At 49.8% G+C, this 26,646-nt stretch overlaps 1 protein-coding gene across 2 annotated transcripts in view; it reads right to left on the bottom strand.

The window, feature by feature from the left end:
• Window positions 1-26,646, bottom strand: part of KAZN (kazrin, periplakin interacting protein) — a 147,162-nt gene that overhangs the window by 33,833 nt on the left and 86,683 nt on the right. For both annotated transcript variants that reach the window (XM_090123321.1, XM_031613526.2), the window contains exon 3: window positions 17,627-17,795. In XM_090123321.1, the coding sequence (XP_089979447.1) occupies window positions 17,627-17,795 (169 nt within the window). The remainder of the gene's footprint in view (window positions 1-17,626; window positions 17,796-26,646) is intronic.

The following is a 26,646-nucleotide window of genomic DNA, read 5'->3' as shown; positions in this document are numbered from 1 at the left end:
CAGGAGTGGCAAAGCCTTTCAAAGTCATCTTAGAGCAGACAAAATCCTAGCTTAGTTTTGCAAATATTTGCACCTATGGGCAGGGATTGGATCCCTGACACCTCAAGACAACACAGAAGCATCGAGCTCCCTACCCAGACCCAGTGGCATCTCAACGGGGAATGATTTGCACAGCAGATTCACACTCACAGCTTGACCCAATGCCACAGATAAAGCTGCTCTGCAATGGAGATTTAACGCGTTGCTTTTTGCTAGAGACACACTGCTGGGTATCACTGCATACAAAGGGATTTTAGTCCCAGTGGGAAAGTGTTAAAAAAGCAATTTCATCCTCAAATGGAGCCATTTGGGTGAGTGGACACCACTGGGAGATGGTGAATGACCACCAGGTGCCCCTGGGAGGAGCAGCACTGTCCTTACATCCCCATGCTCAGCTCAGCACCGTGGATGAAGCATCAAATCCCAGCGCTGGGTTTGCAACACTTCGCTGCTGAGCTTTGAATTGCAGCTTTTATCGTCTCCTCACACTCTGGCTGTAACATCCAAAGCAATTAGAGCCAAACTGATTTTTTTTTCCTATATTTACTCCTAAAAGCAGAGCTTTCTTGTGTGGGGCAGAGATTACAGATTTGGGGCTGCTTCGTATTCATTTCCCATTAATGACTCAACCACTGCTGTCTCCTCTTGCTCAGGCGAAGCTCGCCGTGAGTTCAACTAACTCAACAAACATCAATTTAAAGCAGTTTAAAAGAAAACAGAGAAACTGGCATCTAGCAGAATTTTTGAAAACAAGAATCCCAGCAACACCAAGAGTGTTTAAAGGCACTTCAAAGGGAGCACACTGTTATCAGCCCGAGCGGGATGCTAATGTTTGCATGGAGCTATTGCTGCTCATTATTCATCCTCCTTTTTGGCACTGGAAGCAGTTGGGAACTCATCACCCAGGGCTCTCAGTATAGTAGAAAGCTCTCTGCTATCAGCATGGTCCATTTGGGGGTCTTTTAGTTATGGAGGGAACAAAGCAACCCTAAGTCCGTAGCATCAGAGCATAGGGTGAGGTTGGTCCCTAACCCATCGTGGCCATGCGGGGGGCTGAGAGCAGGAACTGCGCCCAGTGCTGTGGGATTGGGTTTGGTTGGTTCTGAACTGGTGTCTTGTGTTTGGGTTGATGGTTTGATGTGATGATCTTGGAGGTCTTTTCCAACCTTAATGAGTTTATGGTTCTACGACGTGGTTAGGGGGCATGGAGGGGACTGATGGTTGGACCTGGTCATCCTGGAGGTCCTTTCCAACCTTAATGACTCTATGGTTCAATTGAACACATCCCCCTGAATTACAAGACCAGAGCATCTCCAGCAGCAATGGGATGGAAGCTGCAGGGGATCCTAACCACCTGCTCCAGCCCAGCAGCAAAAGTGCAGAGCACACAAACCCCAAACATCCTAAATTTGAAGCCTGTTCCTTGCTTTCAATGAGAATCTAAGAAATGAGGTGTGTGCAAGATGTGACTCTGTGCTGCAATATACATTGCCCTGAGCAGATGAAGGACAAATGCCATGGGCTGAATGGACTCCACCCAGTACAGCTTATCTGCAGGGTCAGCATATGCAAGATCAGGACCTAAATTTGTTCCCTGCCTCCTGGGACACTGATAACTCAATTTTCTTGTTGTCGTGCCGTGCAGACAGATAGCAGCAGTGTACAGCAGTGATACAACCCCTGGCTGTCACATTGCATTTTTTTATGCCAAGACATCAAGGTTGAGAAGCAGCAGCTCAGGAGACAGGAGCTGTAGCCCTGATTCTATTGCAGGGATGGTCACAGTGGGAAGCACAGCTCATGCCAGCCCAAATGTTTGCTATGAGAAGCTTAGATCACAGCTCTGATTATCAAAAGCTGCATGCAGCAAGGCAGGGCTCTAATTTCACCCATCGAAAACACGAATGTCATGAGTGAAAATGAAGGCTGTTATTACAGCTCTGATCTCACGACCCTTATTTGCAATACGCAGCTTTCAAGGAATCAGAGAATCATTCAGATGGGGAAAGATCTCTAAGACAATCACGTCCAATCGTCCACCCACTCCATCACGCCCACTAACCATGATCCTACATGGAATCACAGAGTGTCTGAGGTTGGAAAAGCATTCCAAGATCATCCAGTCAACCCATCAACGCATCACCACCAAGACCGTCCAGTCAACCTATCAATCCATCACCACCAAGACCATCCAGTCAACCCATCAACCTCTCACCACCAAGACCATCCAGTCAACCCATCAACCTCTCACCACCAAGACCATCCAGTCAACCCATCAATCCATCACCACCAAGACCATCCAGTCAACCCAAGATCATCCAGTCAACCCATCAACCTCTCACCACCAAGACCATCCAGTCCACCCATCAATCCCTCACCACCACGCTCACTAACCACGTCATAGAATCATTAAGGCTGAAAAAGACCTCTAAGACCATCCAGTCCAATCCCACCCTTCCCACTATGCCCACTGACCACGTCCCTCACTGTCACACCTCCATGGTCCTACAACACCTCTAGGGATGGTAACTTCACCACTTCCCTGGGCAGCCTGTCCCAGTAGCACAGTCTGAATTTCTGGGGCAGGTCCCTTCATGGCAGTGATTGAGAAGGGGTGCCCAGGTCAGGCATTGCTGGCCAAGTGGCTGGGGATCTCTGTGCATAAAGGAAGGAAGCACCAATGTGATTCACCCCCCTCCCGTGCACTGATGCCATTTCTTCCTAAGAAAAACGAAACCCCGCTGAAATCAGCAGCGGCTGCTACATTTTATTCCTCCCTTAATCTAAACATATAGTCATAAGAGCAAGGTATTTGCTATAAGGAAATGAGCTGTCAAGTGATTTACGGGCTTGCTCTGTTTCAGCAGCTCCAAGCTTTCTCCACTGCCTATTTTTAGCAAGCTGTAAATTAAAGGCAATAAGGGACGGGGTGGGAGCCAGGTTCAGAAATTTATAGAGCCAACTTATCTACCTCTCCATTACCCCAGCGTCCCGTAACTGCAGCATCCAGTGCCACATGCACCATTATCACAGATTCATAGAATGGCTGGAGTTGGAAGGGACCCCTAAAGGCCATCAGGTCCAACACCCACAGCTCCATCAGTGCTCACAGCCCCATTCCCTGACCTTGGGTTCTCCACCACCTCTCTGGGCAGCCTGTGCAGTGCTTCATTATAAAAAACTTCTTCCTTATATCCAGTCTAAACCTCCTCTCCTTTAGTCGGAACCCATTTCCCTTACTGTACATTACACAGCTGCTCCTGCTTACACTGCACACCCCTGGAGCGATGGGTGCCAACGTGCACCATGAACCCACAAGCAGAGAGCCTCCAATGGAAATCTGCCCCTTCTACCTGTGAGCTCTGTCTCTCAGCCATCCAGCTCTCCATCAAACGTCAATTCAATAGCAGCAGTTGCCTTATTCACATTTTATTGGTCATTCCAGCCACAATTATTCTAATAATTCCCTTCAACAAGAACCAGGGTCCTATACTGCAGAAACTTTTATTTGCGGCGCCTCTGCTGTAAACGATTACAATAATTATTCTCCCTCCCATAAAGCACTTTCTATACAAGAGCTTTAACAATGGAAAGTTATTACCAGAGCTTTAACAATAGAAAGCTATTACCAGTGTCCTTATTTGCGAGAGTGAAGCGCAGGGAGATCAAATGAAATGCTGGAGATCATTCAGCAACTCGCGGGCAGGAGCAGAACTGTCATCTCCCGACCCTCCATCCAGCATTGACTTGGGCAGGGAAAAAACCATACATCCTTGCAGAGCACATCAAAAGGGAAAGGTTTGGTTTATCAGACTGTTATTTTTTTTTTTTCTTTCGCGTTGGGCATAAAAAGGGGATATCCCATGATTTCTTAAGGCTCTCTACTCTGCCTTCTGTGGCACACTCAATTTGTGGATTATCATTATTTCCCTTTTCTTCCCTTTTTTTTTTGGGGGGGGGGGGAGGAGTCCCAAACAATATAATATTGGCAATGGGAATAGGACTCATGGGGACATGTGGACAGGGGAGATAGGGAATGGAAGCAGTGAGATTGGGGGCACTGGGACCAGGGACACTGAAGGCACTGAGAATGGAAGGAGTGGGACTGGGGACATGGGAACTGGGGATGCTGAGTGATACTGGGACTGAGGGCACTGGGAATGGTGGGAGTGGCACTGGGGACAATGGGGACACCGGGACTGGGGACATTGGCACTGGGGATGCTGGGACTGAGGACAATGGCACTGGGACACTGAGGGCACTGGGAATGGTGGGAGTGGACTGGGACACTGGATTGGGACCAGGAACATTAAGAATGGAAGGAGTGGGACGGGGAACATCAGGACAGTGGGGACAATGGGGACATTAGGAATAGTCAGAGTGGGACTGGGGACACTGGGGAAACTGGGACAAATCAGCACTGGACCCTGACCATTTTGGTCAGGGCAATTCACTCCAAAGCACCAAACATGCACTACACGTCCCTGAGGCTCTCCCCTCTCAGAAGTATTCTATGTGACAGTTTATTTCAGAGAAAGAGCAGACCTTAATCAGCAAAAAGGCCATGAAGAAACAGAATATTTACACAAAATTGCGTCCTGCTACCAAACGAGATGAAATCCTCTGAGGCAGCTATTAGGGAGATCGCCTAGAGGAAGGGAAATTCAGCAAACCAAATTACCTCTAACAGGCTTATCCCCTGGAAAAAAAAGTCATCAGATAGCTCCGAAAGACAATTAATGAAAGGTAAGTGAGAGGGGAAAATGTAACAGGGTGACAATGAGGGGGACATCCATAGGATTGTCATGGCTGATCTGGATTGAGGGCATTATGCACTGCTGGAGGAGGAAAGGGATTTGGAGGTGCTCAGTGCCTTGGGCGCAGGGCTTTGCTAAAGCATAGCTCCCTAATTAAAAAAGCTGTAGGGATAAGGAATCCTATGGAGCATTCTTGGCATCCAAAGGCTGGGTAGATGGGTCAGGATATGAACCACAGGGGACCTACACTGCCACAAATACTCCCATCATCTTGGGAACCCAAGAGCAAAGCTATCACTGCCTTTGCACACAGAATCCTTACGGTTGGAAAAGACCACTAAGATCACCCAGTCCATCCATCAACCCACCAAATGCACGCACTCCTCCAAAACCATACAAGGGTGGTGAGGCACTGGAGGAAGTTTTTCACACAGAGGTGGTGAGGCACTGGAACAGGTTGCCCAAGGAGGCTGTGGATGCCCCATTCCTGCATTCAAGGCCAGGCTGGATGTGGCTCTGGGCAGCCTGGGCTGCTGGTTGGTGACCTGCACACAGCAGGGGGTTGGAACTGGATGAGCATTGTGCTCCTTTTCAACCCAGGCCATTCTGTGATCCTATGAAGGAATGGCACAAACAGGACCCAAGAAGCCTGGCAAGATCATGGATTGACCTTAAGCGCATTTACTTTTCTTCTTAAAACGTAAACCTCAAGCCCATAAAAGCACTGGCAGCAGGCACCGGAAGGCGCTCAGTGTGCTCTTCTATCGCTCCGCAGGGCAATAGGCTTCATCCTGTTTCCTCTGGCCCCAGATCAAGCAGGCTCCTCACAGGAATTTTCCATTATCCCGTGGCAAACATACCAGGGCAACGCAGCACTCGACTGCCTTACACTCTGACCCCTCTTTAGTGGTGAGATCGTGCATAAAGCACAGTCCATTTCTTGTAAAACACGCCGTTTCTTGTTATCCCAACACTACAATTTGGGTGAAAAGTGGCTGGAAATCCCAGGCTGCGATGGAAGGAGGATGGATGGATGGATAGAGGGTATTCTTGGCTCCCTCCTGTATCTTCCTCCCAGCTGCTGAGCCCTGATGCACTTCCCTAACCCAATCCAACAGATTCAAAAATCCTGGAGGAACTGGGAACACAGCCCAACATCACTGGTTTTACTTCAGTAGATCCTTTTCTTGCACTGCTTTTACTGCAGTCTGCAATCTTACTTCTGAAGCCCATGCAAGCATCCCACTGCCTGCAGACAGATCCCCATGTGGCAAGTGATGGGTTAAGCCCTGAGCACCACTGTAGAGAGCATCCCAAGGCTTCACCTCTGGGTAGAAACAAACCCATGGCTGGCAACCAACCCATGGCATTGGGCTGGAATTGGATGGTTTTTTTAAGGTTCCTTCCAACCCAACCATCCTATGGTTCTATAATCTTTGAGGTCCCTCCCAACACAAGCTGTCCTGTGGTTCTACGATTTTTAACAACCCTTCCAACCCAACCATCCTATGGTTCTTTAAACCCACAGTCAGGCAATAAGAGCTGCACAGCCCCATGCTCATTGGGAAGGGGTGACCGAGGGACACAAAAGATTGTGCTTTCCCCTTTCTTTCCAGAGTTCTGCTCTTGAATAATGTGGTGGCTCGGCTCCAGGTAAACTCACCCAGCAGCACAGTTCTGATCATCTTGGAGAAGGCAGAGGGCTCGGACTCCAAAAACACATCCTTAATTACATGCGTGTGAGCTGTTTTCCTTGGCCTGGTTGCTTGGGACAGAGAACGCCGGGCGTCTCGCCCTGCAGACCTCTGCATTCAACCCACGCCCTTCGTTAAGCAGTCTGCAAACGAGCTAAAAAAGCCTTAATCCTGCAAACAGCTTCTGCAGTGCAAATAAAGAGCAACAAGCCAGGCACAGGGGGGAGAGGAGAAAGCGTCCCTGGGCAGCAGGGACAAAGCTTGCATTGTCCCAAGTGCTGCAATGAACTCCAGGGACAAAAACAATGTGGCTTTATGTCTGCAAAGGGACAAAGCTTTTCTAGGACACAGCCAGCTCCTGCAACGTCCCCAGCAGTGAATTTGGGATGAGGACCCATTGCACACATTGCAGTATAAAGACACCAGACCCAACTTATTTCAGTCTCTCGGTGCAATATGCCACCAGCTCCTGCAAGGCTGTGAGCAAGGTGCAAGCACCGTGCACCTCCCCAGAGCCAAAATACCAGGGGAGCACGGCACAGCTCGAGCCATCAATCTGTACTTACCAACTAATCATCCCTGCCAAAAATAACTCATCCAATTATCACAACGCTGCCACTTAAATAATGAATTTTATGCCTTATTACAAAGTAAAATAGATCAGAAGACGGGAAACAATTGCAATTAGTAAAACAACAGGAAAAAAAAAAAAGCCCTCCCAAAAAAACAACTCCCACAACTCTGCAAGTGTGATCTGAACGTATGATTAATTTCTACAAAATAACAGCTGATTGTCTCTGACATCTGATCAAGCATTGCCATCCCACGCTGCACCCAATGGCAGCACCCATGGGCACCTGCAGTGGCTCAGGTAGAGGAGATGGGGCATGGTGCTGTTGTGATAGCAGTGTGATGGAGCAGAGAACCATAGAATTGTGAAGGTTGGAAAAGATCACTACAACCATCAAGTCCAACCGTCCAGCCAAGTCCACCATGCCCATTAACAACATCATAGAATCATGCAGTCAGAAACACTGGAAAAGACCTCTAAGATCATCCAGTCCAAGCTCAAGCCATCCATCCCACCATGACCACTACCCACCTCACAGAATCACAGAGTCAATAATGCTGGAAGAGGCCTCTAAGACCATCCAGTCCAACGTCAACCCATCACTACCATGTCTGCTAATCATGTTGTAGAGTCAGAATCATTCAGGTTGGAAAAGGCCTCTAAAACCATCCGGTCCAATTCCAACCCATCCCACCATGCCCACTGACCACATCCCTCAGTGCCACACCTCCACACTGAACACCTCCAGGGTTGGTGACCCCACCACCCCTCTGGGCAGCTGTTCCAGCACATCACTGCTCTTCTGAAGAAGAAATTGTTCCTTTTCCCAATGCAGGACTCATTCTCAGCACGTGCTCCCAGCTGCACCCAAGCCAAGTTGGAAAAGAAGTTGTTGCAGATAAAAGAAATTATCAGTTGCAAAATGTTTTCAAAATAAATGAGAGAAATCCAAAACATTTTGAGTCTTCGAGATGGCATAACAGGACCACAACAATAGTAACTCATCTTTAAAACAACATCCTTCTTCCAACCAACAAGAAAGATAACGATCCGACTAAACACTTCCTTTTATTTTAATACATCCTTTTAATAACCTGAGTGTTGTTGGTGTGGATTGGGGGTTAAAAGAAGGGCAAATTAATTCACTTAGCATCCAGAATTAATTGTACTTAGCTCGGCTCCACGCTTCTAACCCTGTGTTCTCAATTTGGGACACAGAGCAACCTGCCTCCAACATGGCCACGGCGCAGCAGATGCCAACAGAACACCCAGAGAAACCCACTCTCCCTTTAAAAACATTTTCCACCTCCAAAAAATGTGTTAACATTTTTCACACAAATATTTTCTGTCTGAGCTCACTTTTAACAGTTTCAGCTGGATATGATTAGGAATGCAAACAAAGCAGAGGAGGGGAGGAGGCGATGCACGGGCAGAAGCGAAGCCCACTGCAGCACCAAGTTCATCACGGGCTGTGAACTTCATCAACGTGGTGCTTTTCCCTTCAACCACAGCATTGATAGTGCTGACACATCAGATGTCCCATTGTGCACAGTAACACTGCCTGGGTCTGTGCTGCCCCAGAGGAGCTGGACGTGGAGCCAAGGGATGAAACGCACCGAAATACAAACGCGGCATTCTAGGCAGGAACGGTCAGATGCAATCATCCTCCATTGCAGTGATTTACTTTAAAAGTAGGACAGACATCCCAAACAGTGAAGGATGAGGATGGAGACCCGAAATGGTGAAGGATGGAGACCCCAAACAATGAAGGATGAGGATGGAGACCCCAAACAGTGAAGGATGGAGACCCCAAACGGTGAAGGATGAGGATGGAGACCCAAAAATGGTGAAGGATGGAGACCCCAAACAGTGAAGGATGGAGACCCCAAACAGTGAAGGATGGAGACCCCAAACAGTGAAGGATGGAGACCCCAAACGGTGAAGGATGAGGATGGAGACCCAAAAATGGTGAAGGATGGAGACCCCAAACAGTGAAGGATGGAGACCCCAAACAGTGAAGGATGGAGACCCCAAACAGTGAAGGATGGAGACCCCAAACAGTGAAGGATGAGGATGGAGACTTCAAACAGAGAAGGATGAGGATGGAGACCCCAAATGGAGAAGGCTGCTATGTGTCCTGGAAGTAACTCTGCATTTGGCCATCTGACAAAAAGAAAACCCTTTTCTACAAGCAGTTGTGTTGTGTTGCATGGGGATCTTTCACCTGTGTAAAACTCCATGCTTCTTTTGGTCAGCAGGCAATGAGCAGAATGCTCCTAAGGGTGCAGAAGAGCTTGTTTAATTGCTAATGAAAGGGTGAATGGGCATTTGGGGTTCATCCAGCTGGGAGCATTTGAAGCTTGGAAGCCAGAAGCAGCTCCACACCAAAGAGCTGTTGGGTCGATCCCCAACCACTAAGATCCTGGACATGAGCTCCAGCTCTACAGAGCCCTGGGAATCATAGAATCATTACAGTTGGGAAAGAGCTCTAAGATTACCAAGTCCAACTCCAACCCACCCCCACCATGCTCACTGACCACGTCCCTCAGTGCCACATCTTCACAATGAAGGGATGGTGACCCCATGCCAATGAATTACCACTCTTTCTGAGAAATTCTTCCTAATATCCAACCTGAACCTTCCCTGGCCATCACCTCCTGTCCTATTGCTGTTACCTGAGAAAACAGGCTGACCCACGAGCCCAGTGGGCGTGCTGGCACCCCCATATATGCACAGGGGAGAAGTGCCTCTAGGTGCAGGTCATGGGGCAACGAGCAGCGCTGGGAACACGCTTGAGAAAAGACTGCTGGCAGACATAATGTGACGCAAGCACGGCAGCTTTCACCCAACACAGCCCAAATTAGGATTAGCACGATGGGTGGGATCGCCCGCCCCAAGCAGCACAGCCAGAGCACAGCCTCCAGCTGGTGGGAGAGCCCAGACCTGCTCCCCTCCTCCTGCACCATCAAAAAAAAAGTCCTGGGAAGAGCCCATCCCTCTTCTCCAACCAGTTGGGACAAGCCTTGCAATCAGCGTTCCCAACCAACCAACAATGCCTTGAGAGCTTCTTGGCCGTGAGCGAGGAGGATGCTGGTGCCCAACTGCACGATGGCTGGGAGCAGGTGGGCAATGGCTGCTTTTGGTGTGTCGTCTGCACCAAGAGCTGGCTGTGCAACAGGCTGCAAGGTGAGGAGCGCTCGCTTTGCAGCTAGAAGACAACAAGGATGAACCTCCAGTGCAATCTGCACAAAGAGCAAAACTTTCCTTATCCGTGCTGCCACTCTCCACTGCAGAAATAAAATAAAATAAAGAAAATCTCCCTGGCTCGCCATCGTTTCTACGAAGCAAACTAGGGAGCGCAGCAGGTTGCTGCTTGCCTGGCTAAGCAGGCAGGAAGGGAAGCACCCGCCGCAGGCAGATCCCAGCAGGTTGGGACGGTGTGGGCTCTGCTCTGCTGCACGGGCATTGGGTGCACAGAGCTGAGCATGGAGCTGAGCACTGAGCTGCACAGAGCTGAGCACCGAGCTGCACGGATGCATCCGACAGTGCCCGCAGCAACGAGCCATGAATAATGCAATTTCCCTGCACGCCACCTCTCCCCCCTTTATTGTGATGAAATGCATCAGCAAATTCAAGACGCGCTTTTTGCTGCCTCAACCAAGGAAAGTTTGGGCTAAAATTTGGAAATAAAATGGCTGCGCGTGGCTGAGGGCAATGTTCATCCAGCTTGAGCATGAGCATCTGTACCAAGATCTGTGGGATCTGCTTTGCTCCGGATGCACTCCCCACATTTCATCCCCAACACAATGGAATAAAGGGCAGCAGTCACACTTCAGCCTTATCTCCACTCAACGCCCCACGCTGCTTTATTTTCTCCACCAATTCCTACTCTTCTCCAACGGAAAGCACGATGATAACTTTTTGGCAACGTTAATTACCAATTTAATACTTCTCTCTTAATGACACACACAGATTTACGATGAGATCAGAGCGGCCCCGCTAATCAGGGATAAACCCAGCACACTACAGAGGGTTATTGGTTTTTATTAGTCTTTCTTGTTGGTCTAATTGATGGTATTACCCTCTGAACTGAATACACACGCTTAAAGAAATTCAAGACAGGCTGAAAGCACGGCCCAAGGGAAGCAGCGTGTGCTTAATGGCTTCATGCCATCACCTGCAGACAAACCCACTCTTCTCCTGAAAGTGAGAAGATCTTGTGGCCACCAACAGCAAAATAAGACATCCCAGCACTGGGGATTTTCATAGAAGCACAGAAATCATGAAAGTTAGAAAAGACCACTGAGATCCATCCATCCCAACCCCAACCCATCCCCACCGTGCCCAATGCCCACATCCCTCAGTGCCACATCTTCACATTGGACTCCTCCAAAGATGGTGACCCCACCACCTCCCTGGGACTTGGTTGGTCCCCAGGCAATGTCGAACAACACGTTGGTGCCATGGCTGAGCGTGGTGACGAGGTCAGAGGTGTGATGTCCCACCATGGACTAGCTGTCGTTGACACACCGCCAGCTCTACTCATCGATGCTATCAGGACGGGTTACTGCCGCCAACAAGTAGAGTTAAAGCCTTATCAGCACATGGGTTTTTAATCCTGCACTGTGATCACTATCACGTTATTGTCGGACTAATTAACAGGCAAAGATCTCAAGACTTTTTCATCCAGGCTTTTTTTTGCTGTTGTTGCTTCTGCCTCTCAAGGTAGAAAACAGCCACAAACATAGCAAGGCGCAGCACCAGGCACAACGTGCAGCTACAACACGGCACCCCAGTCCTCAAACCACAGCAGCATTGTATAAATCTCCCCGAATCTCAGCCCGAGATAACACACGATCTCATTGAAATGGAAAAAAAAAAAAAAAAAAAAGGCTGTGAGGAACCTACAAGGCATTCAAACCGGTTTGGTTTGTTTGGCCCAGAGAAGAGGAGGCTGAGGGGAAGACTCATGGAGGCCTACAGACCCCTCCATGGAGGCCCTACAGACCACCCTGCTCCATGGAGCCCTACAGACCCCTCCATGAAGGCCCTACAGACCACCCTGCTCCATGGAGGCCCTACAGACCACTCTGCTCCATGGAGCCCTACAGACCCCTCCATGAAGGCCCTACAGACCACCCTGCTCCATGGAGGCCTACAGACCCCCCCCCTCCATGGAGGCCCTACAGACCCCCCCCCCTCCATGGAGGCCTACAAACCACCCTGCTCCATGGAGGACTACATACCCCCCCCTCCATGGAGGCCTACAGATCCCCCCCAGTGGAGGTCCTACAGACCCTTTCATGGAGCCTTACAGACCCCCCCCTCAATGGAGGTCCTACAGAACCCTTCATGGAGGCCTACAGACCACCCCCCCCCAATGGAGATCCTACAGACCCCTCCATGGAGGCATGGAGGCCTACAGACCCCTTCATGGAAGCCTACAGACCCCCCCCCAGTGGAGGTCCTACAGGCCCCTCCATGGAGGCATGGAGGCCTACAGACCCCTTCATGGAAGCCTACAGACCCCCCCCAGTGGAGGTCCTACAGATCCCTCCATGGAGGCATGGAGGCCTACAGACCCCTTCATGGAAGCCTACAGACCCTCCCCAATGGAGGTCCTACAGACCCCTTCATGGAGGCCCTACAGATGCCCCCGCTCCCCCAATGGGCTCAGCAGGGCTGACACTACTTAAAATTCCAAGTACAGCTGAATTTGGAGTTTTTTCCTCCTGGAAATCTCAGCATATCCTACTAAAGCCTTCACAGCCATCTCCAAGTTTCTTCTGAGAGAATCTTTTTCCCCTTTCTACAGCTTGAAAGAGCGTCTAGACTGCCTAAACCCAGACATCAAAGTTCAATTCCTCAAATCTCTTCCTCAAATCAATTTGCTCTGCTTTCCACCCCGAACACAGCACATCTCCTCAGAAAACAGGCACACGCTTCCAGGACCTGTACGCCTACAGCAAATTTCGATCTGCAATAATATCTTACAGCAATCTGAGATGTCTTTTGGAAAAAAAAAATAATAATAATAACACACAACAAACACTGCTTTATGATGGGAGGATGGGAGGGAAGAGACTACTCCTCCAGTGGGTCCATTTAATGCAGCTTTGAAAGGCATTGCAATGCTTCTGTGGTGCTAATCAAGACCCAGTGGGTCTTCCCACTCTGTCTACCAGCGATGGCCAACAGCAATCCCAATGCATTCCTCCCAGTTAGCTTCAAAGGGACAATTTGTTTAAAAATAACAGGCTGTAGCTCAAGCATTTAGGTGTACCATCACGCAGATGTGGTACTTGGGGACATGGTTTAATGAGCAATGGTGGTGGTAGGCAGTTGACTGGACAATTTCAGAGGTCTTTCCCAACCTTTAATGGTTCTACGATCTTGGTGCTTCAATGGTGTGCATACAGGACTGGACAACCCTCCTGCTGTGGGTGGCCAAGCGATCTGTCAATGTGCTGTTTGTGCATGATAACCCTTTATCCCAACGCTCAGGAAATTGCACTGTGGGTTTCAGCTATAAGAAGGGCAGATATGGGTGCTGCAAGGTACCTTTGCATGCTGGACAAATAAACAAGAGAGCAGTCAAAACAAAAGAAAATAACTTTCATTTTTTTGAACATCCAAACATGAGGTGGTTTGTGAGTCTGTCTTTTCTTCTTTCAAACGTCCCTACACACGCAGCTGTCACATGGTTTTACAGTGGTGTTTTAAGAGCACAAAGGTACGGCCCCTTCTGCAAAACCCATGTTTGTATAAGAAATAAAAGGCAAATGAAAACAGAGGCTGGGTTACAAAACCCAAACACCGCCCGTGGCCTCGCTGTGCCTGCAGAAGAGGCACGATCCTGGTGCATCTCTGCAGAAATCTACTTGTCATCAGCAACGCCAGCTCCCTGCATTCTGCTTGCTGTTGCAAAAAGGAAAACCTGAATCATAGAATCATCCGAGTCGGAAGGGAGCAGATGGCCATGAAGGGTCCAACTCCCCGACACCAAACAGGGACACCGACAGCTCCATCATGTGCTCACTGCCCCACGGCTAAACCACATCCCCAAACCACAACCCTCAGCCAGATGGGGGTGGGGTGGGGATGAGTTTTTCCCTTCCCTTTTCCACGACACCCATAACTTTTGCAAACAGAAGTCATCAGAAGGGCTCGATCCACCAGGATGGCCGATTCACCGGGGGTTTTGCACGCCCCGGTTGTGCAAGCTGCTGCGTCAGCCTCCAATTCTCTTTATCTCACACGTCACTGTCAACAAGGAATTACGAGAATTGAATTTTAACAAGCTGCAGACGGAAGCATTGCTGTGCGCCGTGCTCAAGCTGAAGTTTGGTGCCTCACTTCGAGCCACAGCCCTGCTCAGTGCTGCAGGACAGGAAGGAATCATCATTTATTACCGTGCTAAAGCTTAAGCTAACCACGCCAAATGAGGCTTATGAATAGGAAAGCTGCAGATCCATAAAGATACTTCAAATTAACATCAAAAGCTGAGATGTGACGGGGACCTGAAGTGCTGGCTGCAGCCAGCTGGAATCTAATGCAACCACGTGGATATTACTACGCACACACTGATTTCCCAGGGCACGCCACTGTAACAGTAATAGCCCAGCAAGACCTTGAGCTTGCAATACATGTGGTGCATAACTGCTCCAATATCCGACTGGATTGTGATATCTGAGTTCCTCAGGTTCCTTTGCAACACCAGCTCACAAGCTCTGGAAGAACAAACAGTGGGGAAGATGAGTGGTGAACGTACTCATGCACACACCAGCATCCCCACCGGTGCAAACCAGCATACAAAGCACCGTGCGGAACTGATGCTTCGAAGCAAGATGAGCTGAATGCTGAGCGAGGTCTTATCAATAACACTTAGCTACTGATTGTGTTTTACATCTTCAAGCACTTTGCCAACATTAATTAATTAAGGTGTTTTACGTTTAACGCCGGGAGGAGACTGCAGCAAAAGCATTGGGTGAGATGGGCTGACCACCATGCTTTGAGTTGGAAGGGACCCTGAAGGCCATCTAATCCAACTCCCTGCAGTGAGCAGGGATACTCACACCTCCATCAGTGCTCAGAGCTCCATTCCCTGACCTTGGGTATCATCCAATCTGGTTCAGATCAGATGGGGTCTTGGGGAACCTGATGTAGTGCCTGATTCCAATGGCAACAGTTGGAACTGGATGGTCTTTGAGATCCTTTCCAACCCAACCGTTCTGCAATTAATGCTCACACAAAGGACTGGGACAACATACAAATTCCACTTCTACCTCCGTATGCACGCCCACCGACCAGCCCTGCCCTCACCCTGCTGAATTCCTTCAGTTTTGGTTTAAATTACAGTAAAATGCCCTTGAAGGGCACCTCACCACAAGAAATAGCACGCTGCAGCACGGAGATGTCTCAGTGCGCACAAAAAGGGCAGAGTTATTACCTCGAGCTGTCTTGAGCTGCACCCTAATTAAATGAATAACACATTTCACAAAGGCAGCGTTAATTAACGAGCCAGGCACGAACTGACCTAGGCTCACAGAGCTTCAGATGAGCCCACAGCACCCACATGGCCAATGAGACCTGGGGACCACACCACTCAGCACCTTCAAACCCCAAATTCACCCCTGCAACCTATAGGCTGATGGCTGCCCAGCCCATTCCCAGCACCACAGGACTTCTGCTGATCCTCCTATTTCTAAGAGCTGTTCAGAGATGCATGTTTCACAGAACCACAGAATCACTAAGGTTGGAAAAGACCTCCAAGACCACCGAGTCCAACCATCAATCCATCCCCATTGTGCCAACTGACCATGCCAAAGAACCACAGAATCACTAAGGTTGGAAAAGCCTCCAAGACCACCGTGTCCAACCATCAACCCATCCCCATGGTACCCACTGACCATGCCATAGAACCACAGAATGATTAAGGTTGGAAATATCTCCAACATCACCACGTCCAACCATCAACCCATACACCCATCCTCAGTGCAGAACCAACCCAACCCCACAGCACCGGGTGCATTCTCAGCCCTCCACATGGCCCCCACATGGGGGAATGGACCCCGGTGATGTTTAACAGGTGGGATCCATCCTTCCTACAGCAAAACCCAACAGGTTGACAGGAACAAATGCACCAATGAATCCTTCACAATCCATTTGCATTAACACCGTGCACAACGGGGCACAGCGGTGCAAGTGCAGCGGCGATGCTGCCTTACAACAGCCCCAAGCGACCCCAAAACTGAGCAACATGCAACCCCATTCCAGGGACAACAGCAGTAAATAAGTAACAGGGAAACAACATTCAGTGCCATGGGTGGCACAGAGGTGTGAGGGGAGGGCTCGCACCATGCATGCCCCAACACCGTGGCTGCTTAGGGTGAATTATGGCACAAGCCCGTGATGATCCGGGGGGAATTTACAGATCTATTTGCATTCAGATCCTTTAAGCTAACAGCAAGTGCCTGGCTGAGCAGAAAGCACTGAATTTCAGCCAGAGCAATGCAGAAGCAATTCCCCCCTCCTCACTCCCCCCCCACTCCTCTCCAGTTGCAAAGCTCAGCGCAAACCCACAGCACCAACTCCCTGCACCCCATTGCCAGCCTGGCCTGGGCTGTGTGCCCATAACTCTGGGGGGGGGCAGGGGTATGGAGGATGGCACAAACTATCATGCAGCGTACCATAGGGGCACCGTAGAATGGCACGGGGTGCTGCATAGGGTGGCACGTGGGGGGCTGTATGGGATGGCACACAGGGAGCCGTATGGGATGGCACACGGGCTCCATAGGGTGGCATGCAGGGGGTGCGTAGGGCGGCACAGAGGGGCTACGGGGGGGGGCTGCATAGGATTGGAGTGCAGATAGCTGTGCAAGGTGATACGGGGGCTGTATGGGGTGGCTGCATACGGTGGCCTGGGGGGGGGGATCATGCAGAGCGGCATGCAGGAGGCTGCATAGGATGGCTCGAGGCGGGGGGGGGGTGGTGAAGAGGATGGTATGGGGGGGGGGATTCGTGCAGGGTGCTACGGAGGGGCTGTATGTGGGCACGGGGAGGAGAGGGGGGGGGACTGCGCAGAGTGGCACAGAGGGGCTGGACAGGGTGGTAGAGAGGCTGCATAGGAGGGCACGGGGGGGGGGGGTTGGTGCATACGGGGTGGCACAGGGGGGGCTGCACGGATGGGCGCACGGAGGGGCGCACGGAGGGGCGCACGGGGGCCACGCATGGCGGCACAGGGGCGGACCGAACACACCGACCGCGAATGGGGGGGGGTCCCGGCTGAGCCCGCAGGTCCCCCCCGCCCCGCAGCCCCCCGCCCCCTGCCCGGCAGCGAGCGCCGCCGCCGTTCCGCCGCTCCGGAGAGGAGAAGATGGCTGCGCCGACTTCCCAAATTACGAAACCGGTTGGGGAAGGGAAAGGAAAGCGAGCAGGAAGCGAGCAGGTAAAGCAAACGGCGCGGGGAAAAAGGGGAGCCGGTTCTGAGAAAGGCGAAAGAAAAGAAAAAAAAAAAAAAAAAAAAACCCAAACCAACAAACAAACAAAAAAAAAGCGTTGCCCACCTTGCGGGCCGTGCTCCATGGGCGGCTCGCTGCCCAGCTCGGCCAGGCGGCGCCCGGTGGCCGCCAGCTCCGCGCGCAGCGCCGTCACCTCCTGGCCCGCCGCCTGCAGCGCGCCGTCGATGCGCAGCGCCAGCTGCCTGTTGTCGTCCATCATGTGCAGGATTTTGGCCTGGGGGGGGTGGGGGGGGGGGTTAAGGGAAGGGGGAGGGAGGAAGAGGAGGAGAGAGGTGAGTGGGGGTGTGGGGGTGGGGGGGGTAAGGGGGTGGGAGGGGAGAGGGGCGGGGAGGGGGCGGGGTGTGGGGATGGAGAGGTTGGGGTTTGGGGGGGGTGTGAAAAGGGAGGGGGGGTGAGGAAGGGAGTGGGGCTTTGCGGGAGGGGAATACGAAAGGGAATGGGGCTTTGCGAAGAGGGAGTGCGTAAAGGAATGGGGTTTTGCGAACGGGGGTGTGGAAGGGAATGGGGTTTTGCAAAGTGGGGGTGCGGGTGGAAATGGGGTTTTGCAAAGGGGGCTGCAAAAGGGAATGGGACTTTGCAGAGAGGGGGTGTATAACGAATGAAGCTTTGCAAAGGGGGTGTGTGGAAGGGAATGGGGGTTTGCAAAGGGGGAGTGTAGATGGGAATGGGGGTTTGCAAAGGGAGAATGCAGAAGGGAATGGGGGTTTGCAAAGGGGGGTGTGGAAGGGAATGGGGGTTTGCAAAGGGGGAGTGTAGATGGGAATGGGGGTTTGCAAAGGGAGAATGCAGAAGGGAATGGGGGTTTGCAAAGGGGGGTGTGGAAGGGAATGGGACTTTGCAGAGAGAGGGTGTATAAGGAAGGAGGCTTTGCAAAAGCAAGTGCAGAAGGGAATGAGGGTTTGCAAAGGGGGGTTGCAGATGGAAATAGGGCTCTGCAAAGGGGGGGTGCAAATGGATGCGGGGTTTTGCTAAGGGGGGTGCAAAAGGGCAAGGGACTTTGCAAAGAGGGGGTGCATAAGGACTGAGGCTTTGCAAAGGCATGTGTAGAAGGGAATGAGGGTTTGGAAAGGGAGGGGTGCAGATGGAGATAGGGCTTTGCAAAGGGGGGTGCAAAAGGGAATGAGGCTTTGCAAAGAGGGGGGTGTGGATGGAAATGGGGATGGGGCTTTGCAAATGGAGGGTTTTATGGGAGTGGGACTCTGCAAGGGGGAGTGTAATAGGGAGTAGGGCTGGGGGTTGTGCAAAGGGGGGGTCAGTGCAACGGGGGACTCTGCAAGGAGGGTGTTAAAGGGAATAAAGCTGGGTGAGGAGGGGGACAGTGTAAGGGGGGAGAAAAAGGGAATGGGGCTGCAAATGGGAATCTGCAAGGGGGTGCAGAAGGGAATGGGGCTGGGCAAGGCAGGGGCTGCAGGAGGAATAGGGCTGCAGGGGGAGTTCTGTTATAGGGGTTGCAAAGGGCAACGAGGATGTATGGGAATACACAAGGGAAGGGTGCTGTGCAATGGGGGGGGGGGTGCAAAATGATGCAGAAATGTCCAGGTTTGTGCAAAGTGGGGGGGAGAGTGGGTGTAAAAAGGAATGGAATTGGGCAAAGGGGCTGCAAGGGGGTTGTGCAGGTGAGGGGGGGGGGGGGGTGAAAGATAAAAGGGGGCTGTGCAAGGTGTGTGTGTGGGGGGGATATCCCCTACCTGCAGCCCTCCCCCTACCATGGGACAGGAGCATAAAGAGGGGTTTTTGTGTTTTAATTTTAGTTGAGGGGGGGTGCAAAAAGATGCAGTGCTGCAGCAGCTGCTGCATTTCTGCTGTGCCCATATCCATCCTCCCCCCCCCCCCCCCAGGGTGTCTCCCCAGGTGCAGGGAGCACTGCAGTGCGGCCAGGGCAACCTGCAGTGCTAATTAGTGCTTCTGTTAATTGAGCTGCAACGGGCAGAGAGAAAACCCTGCATGCTTCCCCATGCCCATCCGTGCTGGGAAACAGCTGGGTCCTAAAGCTGATGTGGATCTCCAAGCAGATGGGGTTCCTCCTATGCAGAACGGGGGATCCCAAGCTCACGGCTCCTGCCCAGAAGGTTTAAATCCTCAAAATCAGGATGAAATGAAGCATTGAGAAACGAATTCATTCCCTTTTGTCCTAGTCGTATTAAATGAAAGACTAATTAAATAGGCCAAATTAGAAACTTTATTTCCTCAAATTGCTTTGCTTTTCCAGCAAATGTGGCCCCGGGGGATGGCAGTCCCAGGTGGCATGGAGGGGCTGGGAGTGGTGCCTGCAGCCCATGGAAAATGGGAACATCTTTCTACAAGGCTACCCTTGAAAAGCTGAAAAACCCATCGGTTTTGGCCAGCCTCCTGTAAGAGCATCACATTCCAGCAGGCTGCTTCTCAAGAATATATATGGATAGCATGAATAGGGATGGAGGAAGGTTTGAGAATGCTGCCCACCCTGCTTGCTCTCACTGCAGCAAGTTAGAGTCATGGGATGGTTGGTGTTGGAAGGGTTCCTAAAGATCATCAGGTTCAACCCCTGCACTGAGCAGGGACACCCACAGCTCCATCAGTGCTCAGAGCCCCATTCCCTGACCTTGGGTTCTCCACCACCTGTCTGAGCAGTCTGTGCAATGCCTCACCAAGTTGTTGAGTAAAGGCAATATGAGCAGTGTGGGAGATGGAAAAGGGTTGGCTAGCACGTGTGCACCATTCATGCCTTCCAAACCCTTCAGATTACCACTTTGTGAGTTTAATAGATAGAGTATGCAAAGGAACCGGTCTAACTAAATGGGGGAAGCTTTTTGTGTTAGGAATGACCGTAATCTAATACGGCCCTTTGGCGTGATTCAATTAAATCCTTTCTCTTCCAATTAAACAATCAGCCAGAATTTAATAAAAACGAATTTCTACGTGTCGTCCTCCAGAATGATGACCTCTGAGATTGTATGGGCTTATGTAAATTCTGCTGATGGCTCCTTATCTGCTTGTGTGTCACTTCCACCAGACACAAAATGGCCTTTACGTTATTTTCTCTCTGCTTGCAGTAAGAATTCCTGAATTGTTACTACAGTTGTTCCCAACTGGAAAAGACTGCCGAGATCATTTAGACCAACCATCACCACCATGGCCACTAACCCACGTCACCATTTCCCCTATGATAGTGCAGTAAGGCATGTCCCCATCCTGGGTTCTGTGTGTCTCAGTGAGCTGTTTGAGGACCCCAAAACCAGAGCCAGGCCAGGTTGTAAAGTGTCTTGGGTGGGGGAATTGCATCACCTCAAAACCAAGCTGAGATCCAAAGTAGATTGACACATCCCAGTGCAAACCTGCAGGAATCCCATTGGTAAAGGGGAGCTGAGAAAACCGTGATCCAAGGGATTTGCCTCCAGTAAAGCTGTGTTATGATAATAGGAAGCAGATTTCTAGGCCCCTGGCAAACAAATGGATTCCATAGCATATTTCACAGCTGAGCGCATCGATGGCACCAGCCTTTCTGCAGCTCTGTTAAACCCAATGTTTCTTTAATGAATTGCAGCAATCCGAAATATCCGCATCCTGCCTATGTTTTAGCTTTTATGGGAGGACGTTGGGTCCTCTCCCCACCGAGGAACCTCCTCCATCCCATGGCACCTATGGATCATCCAGTCCAAGCCCACCCCACCCCCATCATGCCCGCTAGCCATGTCCCCCAGTGCCACATCTCCACGTTTCTTTAACACCTCTCTAACATTTGGTAGAACTTCTTGTCTTCCTAAAGCACCTTTCCATCGTGGAAGAGAGAAAAGAGAATGCACATCAAGCAAAGTCCACGTGGAATGCCATTTCCTCTTCCTTCTCAGTCGCAAATGAGAGGGGAGAAGCGTGGTTGGCTTTTGTGTAAGCATGGGGTGGTTTGGGAGATGGAGTCCTACAGCATGGAACCAGCTCTTGGTTCCAGCAGAATGGGAAGTCCACTGAGACATCTGCTCTGCAGACCCAATTTGCATCTGCTCAGACACTATTATAAGGATCAGATAAAAGCTTCAATGAACAGGGAGATTCTGAAGCCCTTTGATAGCAGGAAATAATTGCCAGGAAAAAAATCCTGTGATCAATCAGCAGACAAATATATACTTGAATTAGGTGTTAGTGGGACGGATGCAAGAAGGGTGATTATGGGTTGCCTCTGTGTTTCCTTTGGCAACGAGGATGACACACAAGGTGGGTCAATGCACCCTATCATTAATACAGCATCAGCATTCCTCTGACAGCTTCTTTGTCCTGTGAAGTCAATTCCTAGCAGGATCTGACATGAGCAGGGGGAAATTCAGCTGCCTTTGAGTCTTCATGAACCCCTGATGCTTGCAGATGGCAGGTAGCAGGCTAGCCCTGTGTGGTGTGTTGGGCAGGAGGCAGGAGCAAAGCCCTGCACCAATACCTAGGTAATGTTTCAGCACTGAGCAATGCATAGATGTATATACATCACTTGATCTATAGGCTTGCTGTAAGGATTAAGCATGCAATCTCCATTTTAGTGTATTTGAGGTTGCACTAGTGTCCATCTTCTTAACCCAGATGGGCTGCAGTCATAGAATAATGGAATCGGTAAGGTTGGAAAAGAGCACCAAGATCACCAAGTCCAACTGTCAGCCCATCACCACCAGTCACCTACTCTGTGAAAATAACGAGTTGTTGGGATGGACAGAGGGATGTTGTAGCTGTATGCCTGATAATTGGCAGGTCCCTTAGTTCTGGGTTAGGTAGGAAATGGTAAACTGAGGCACCATGGGCTGGAGCTGAGCCAGGAATCCCTGCTCGCCTCTCGAGTTCAATCAGGAACAATTCTTCCATCTCTTGGGTAGGAAACTGCAGTGAGATTCATGCTCACGTGCAGCTCTGTGCTCACCCCCCCCACATGATGTTTTTGTAGTGCTCTGATATTAACGAGCCAGAGGTTAAAGAGCAGGGAATGCAAAGCCATAAGTGTGGGATCACAGCTCCCAGTGCTGTCTCGGCTCCAACTGCCTCAGCAGATTTTTGTGCTTTAGTGCAGTGCAAGAAAAATAAACCCAAACCACCATGTTTGGGTATTGCACCATCACGTGTTTGGGCTAATTTTACTGAAATCCAGTGGTGGTTGATGTACCCCAACGTAACAGCCAGCCATGGGAGCACAGGGTGCATGCCTCTTTTAATAAAGTCGGTTTAACTTCTGACACGGATTACATTAAAAAAAAAATAATCATCATCCACAACTGCAAGCGTGATAAAATATCTTAGTATAAAATCAATACCGAGGCGATTAGCAGCCTTTGAAGAATTCCAACCCTAAGTCAGCCTGTGGCTGGCTATCTCCAAGAGGACTGAAAGGTGCCCGGAGTTGGGAAGTTTGGATGCGCTAAAATGGAGCTGGAGAAAAGGACTGATACTGATGGTAGAAGGGCTTCAAGGAGGTGATGCCCATAAAACCCTTTGTTCTGGTGCAAGTGGAAAAATAAGCCATCTCCCATTGAGAAGCCTATACTATACCTTAGTATAGAACCATTAAGGTTGGAAAGAACCATGAAATTCGTCTAGCCCGACCATCAGCCCATCCCCACCTCAGAATCACAGAGCCATTAAGGTTGGAAAAGATCATCACATCCAACATCTGGCCCATCCCCACTACACCCATGGATCCGTGTGATGGAATCACAGAATCATTAAGGCTGGAAGAGACCACGACGGCCATCCAGCCCAACAATCAACCCATCAAAGATGAAGCTGTGTTGGGTGTTGAGCCCAACAGGGACTTCAAGCCCACGAGGTGAGATGTGACCTAAAGAGCATGAAATACAGATATTGGGCCAGATGTGAAGCAGGAGGGGCTCTGCCCCATCCCCCACACCCACTGCCAGGATGAGCACTGGGGATGGCCAATTTTCATCAGTTTTCTCACTTTCTGGTGGCGCTCCATTAAAACTGGAGGTTCATCATCCTCAGCAGTCCGGCTCGCCTCGAGATTAAGATCTGCCTCATTTGCAGTTACATAATTAGCAATTAGCCTAATTTCACTGACATTAAATTACATTTTTTTAAAACTAAATATTATCTTTTCCAAGAGAAAAAAAAAAAAAAAAAATAATGGCATGGGTCTGCTTCAGAATATTTTATAGAAAGAAACAGCATCATTATCCCGTTCTCAGATATAATGTCTAGATACTTTTAATGAAAATATTCATTATTGCTAATTTGCATCTCTTTCAGCTCTAGGAAGAAAACCGAATGAAGATGTCAAAACAGTGCTACCTCTGCCTTGGGGAAAAAGGAGATGTGGTGACCCCAAACCCACAACGCTCTGTGTGATGGGGAAGCTCTGCGTCGTCATTGCAATTAGGGGTAGCACTGGGTGGGAGATGGGCAAGGAAAATCAGAGGGGAAAAACTCTGCAGCTGCAAAGAGTGGGAAGGAAGGAGGGAGTGCAGAACAGAAATAGACCCTAATTAAGCCTTCCTTAAGCTTGCTTGAGAGCTAATCCTCAAATGTCGAGGTATGTTGGAATACAGATTTACACTGGGACGGTGACGGCTTGCTTGGGTTCCATCAGTACAAGAAAACATAGATTACACCTCCACAATACACACTGCACCGAGCTTGGAGAGAGAAGCTAACACCATTTTTTTTAAAAGAAAATGGGGATGAATACTTAAAAATAATAAAAACTCGGTGAATATTCATCAGAACTCTTAAGCAAACGTGCCCTTGTCCTATTTGCATCTCTCTTGTGTTCCCTTCCTGCATGGTGGAGTTTTATTAGCACAAACATGCACAGAAAGTGAATTTGAAGCTTGAATACCCGAGGGAAATGAATTTTAAATTCACTTGCTGTGTGCAGTCACCCAAGAAACTTGATCATAATTGTTTATTATACTTAAATATTTATATTGTGGGAGCACTCGGGAGATAACGGGGCCGTGCTGGGTGCTGCACAAACTCTGCTAGGTGACGTCTGATGGGTCCAGCCATGCTCTGTCATCTCCGTGAGTGGCAGCTGTGAATTTTAGGGTCAGGAACAAACGTTGGGGTGGAGGCATCGATACATTCCTGCAAGGTCCCAGGAAAGATTGAGAAAGTTGTGATCTGGCAAGAAAAAGTGGTGGATGTGGCACTGAGGGATGTGGTCAGTGAATGGTGGGGATGGGTTGGGGTTGGGCTGGATGGTCTTAGAGATCTTTTCCAACTTAATGATTCTGTGATTCTATGACATCCTGTGGGGTGTTCATCAAAGAGGTCGGAGTTGGAGCTGGAATCAGTCGGGAACGTCCTCACCAAGGCTTTTTTGCTGTCCTAAATCCCATGTTGAGGCTCCAGCTCTCAGCCAGGAGCTCAGATTCCCATGCTCGCAGGCTGTGTGGGGTGTACAATGGATTCCTCTATTTTCCATTCCCCAATTTGCATCCACGAACGCTTCAGAAAGCGACACCCACAGCGGCACTGCCTCCTCCAGCAGATTCCTGGCAAGGGAGCAGAGATCCAAAGGCACCAAAGCCACACTTTTAATTATTACTGGCCAAAACAAGCAGCACTTTCTGCAATGCAGGACGCATTTTCGGCTCTGTCACATAGCACCCTACAATCAGTCTCCCAAATTTTTGCTAGCAAAGCTGCCTCTGCTTGACTTTGCAGAGAGTTCTTTTGCAAAAACATCAAATAAATGTTATTTTTTTTGGGGGGGAGGTGGGGTTTCCATCCTGTGCAAAGACAAACTGTTGCCGTAACAACTGCCACATCCTGACACCAGCCATCCCCGAATCTGCTGACGGGATCACTGCACACCCAGTGCTCCCACAGAGTGAGGAAGCACGCCAAGAGAATGTTTCAAGACTGATCTTAACTAAATGATTTCCTTCTATCACCTGCTTTGGTCTGGAATGCAACGAGCGAGCAAATTTTTTATGATTATGGAGAAATAAGTGCAAGGTCAAATCCCTGCTGGAAACGGGGTGGGCTCTTAACATCGCACCCGTGAGTTACCAACTGTTGAGGGCTGGTGAACAAAAAAAAAAGAAAGCTGAATTTGCAGCTCAGGTTACAGTAACAAGGATGCACTTGAGAGGAGGAATTGCATTTTCCATGCACTGATCTCACGTGTTTCTCTGTGCAGATTCACGCCGGGAGGAAGGAGCTCATCGCCATCCCTTGGAGCAGTGCCAGTCCCCCGTTGGCTTTCCCATCCCTCCCATATGACCCTCTCGTTAATTATCATCACATTCATGTTGCTCGTGTTAATTTACATTCCCAACACACCGCGGGTGCAACAGTTGCCTGCTCCTCCATGGAAATAGGGGGTGTTACTGGCGGCCTCGTTAGAGCCGTCAGTAATTAAACCGTAATTTCAGTCACCCCAAAGATGCCTACAGGTGGGTGAGATTCAGCATTACACGGTGTTTCCTTTGAGCAGAGGCAACGGGGGTGGTGCTGGTACCCAAACGATGCTGCAAATGGGAGGAGCAGAGAGGAATCCAATGAGAAAACCCAAGAGGAACTTGGATGCTCACAGTGCAGCTCCAGCATAACAAAATTTGTGCCAAATGGGTTGGATATTAGGAAAAACTTCTCCATAAGAGTGGCTGGGCACTGGAATAGGCTGCACAGGGAGGTGGTGCAGTTCACCATCCCTGGAGGTGTTCAACGTGGAGATGTGGTGCTTAGGGCCACGGTTTAGTGGGCAATATTGGTGGTAGGTGAATGGTTGGACTTGATGAGGTCTTTTCCAACCTTAATGAGCCAATAATTCTGTGATTGAATGAAAATTCTGCCCTGGGACAGTGTTCTGTTGTGTGTGGAGGATGTTGAAGCTGTCTGAAGGCTTGAAGTGGTTAACACTGCAGCATCCATAAACGAGGGAGTTAATGACACCAAACTCCACAACAAAAAATTAAAGGCACCCCAAAGAATGTTCCCTTAATTGTAGCAGCCCGCTGCATTAAATCTGCAATAGGAAAATTCATTTACAATTCAGCTATTAAATTTCAAACCATTACCAACTACCTTTATGGCTTTATATTCCTCTAACGAATTTATTGTGTAATTACTCCATGTACCAGCACCGTTTCTGG

Source organism: Phasianus colchicus, chromosome 22 (assembly GCF_987193195.1).
Source record: "Phasianus colchicus chromosome 22, bPhaCol1.hap1.1, whole genome shotgun sequence".
NCBI lineage: Eukaryota > Metazoa > Chordata > Aves > Galliformes > Phasianidae > Phasianus > Phasianus colchicus.
This window is presented reverse-complemented; position numbering and strand designations above follow the sequence as displayed.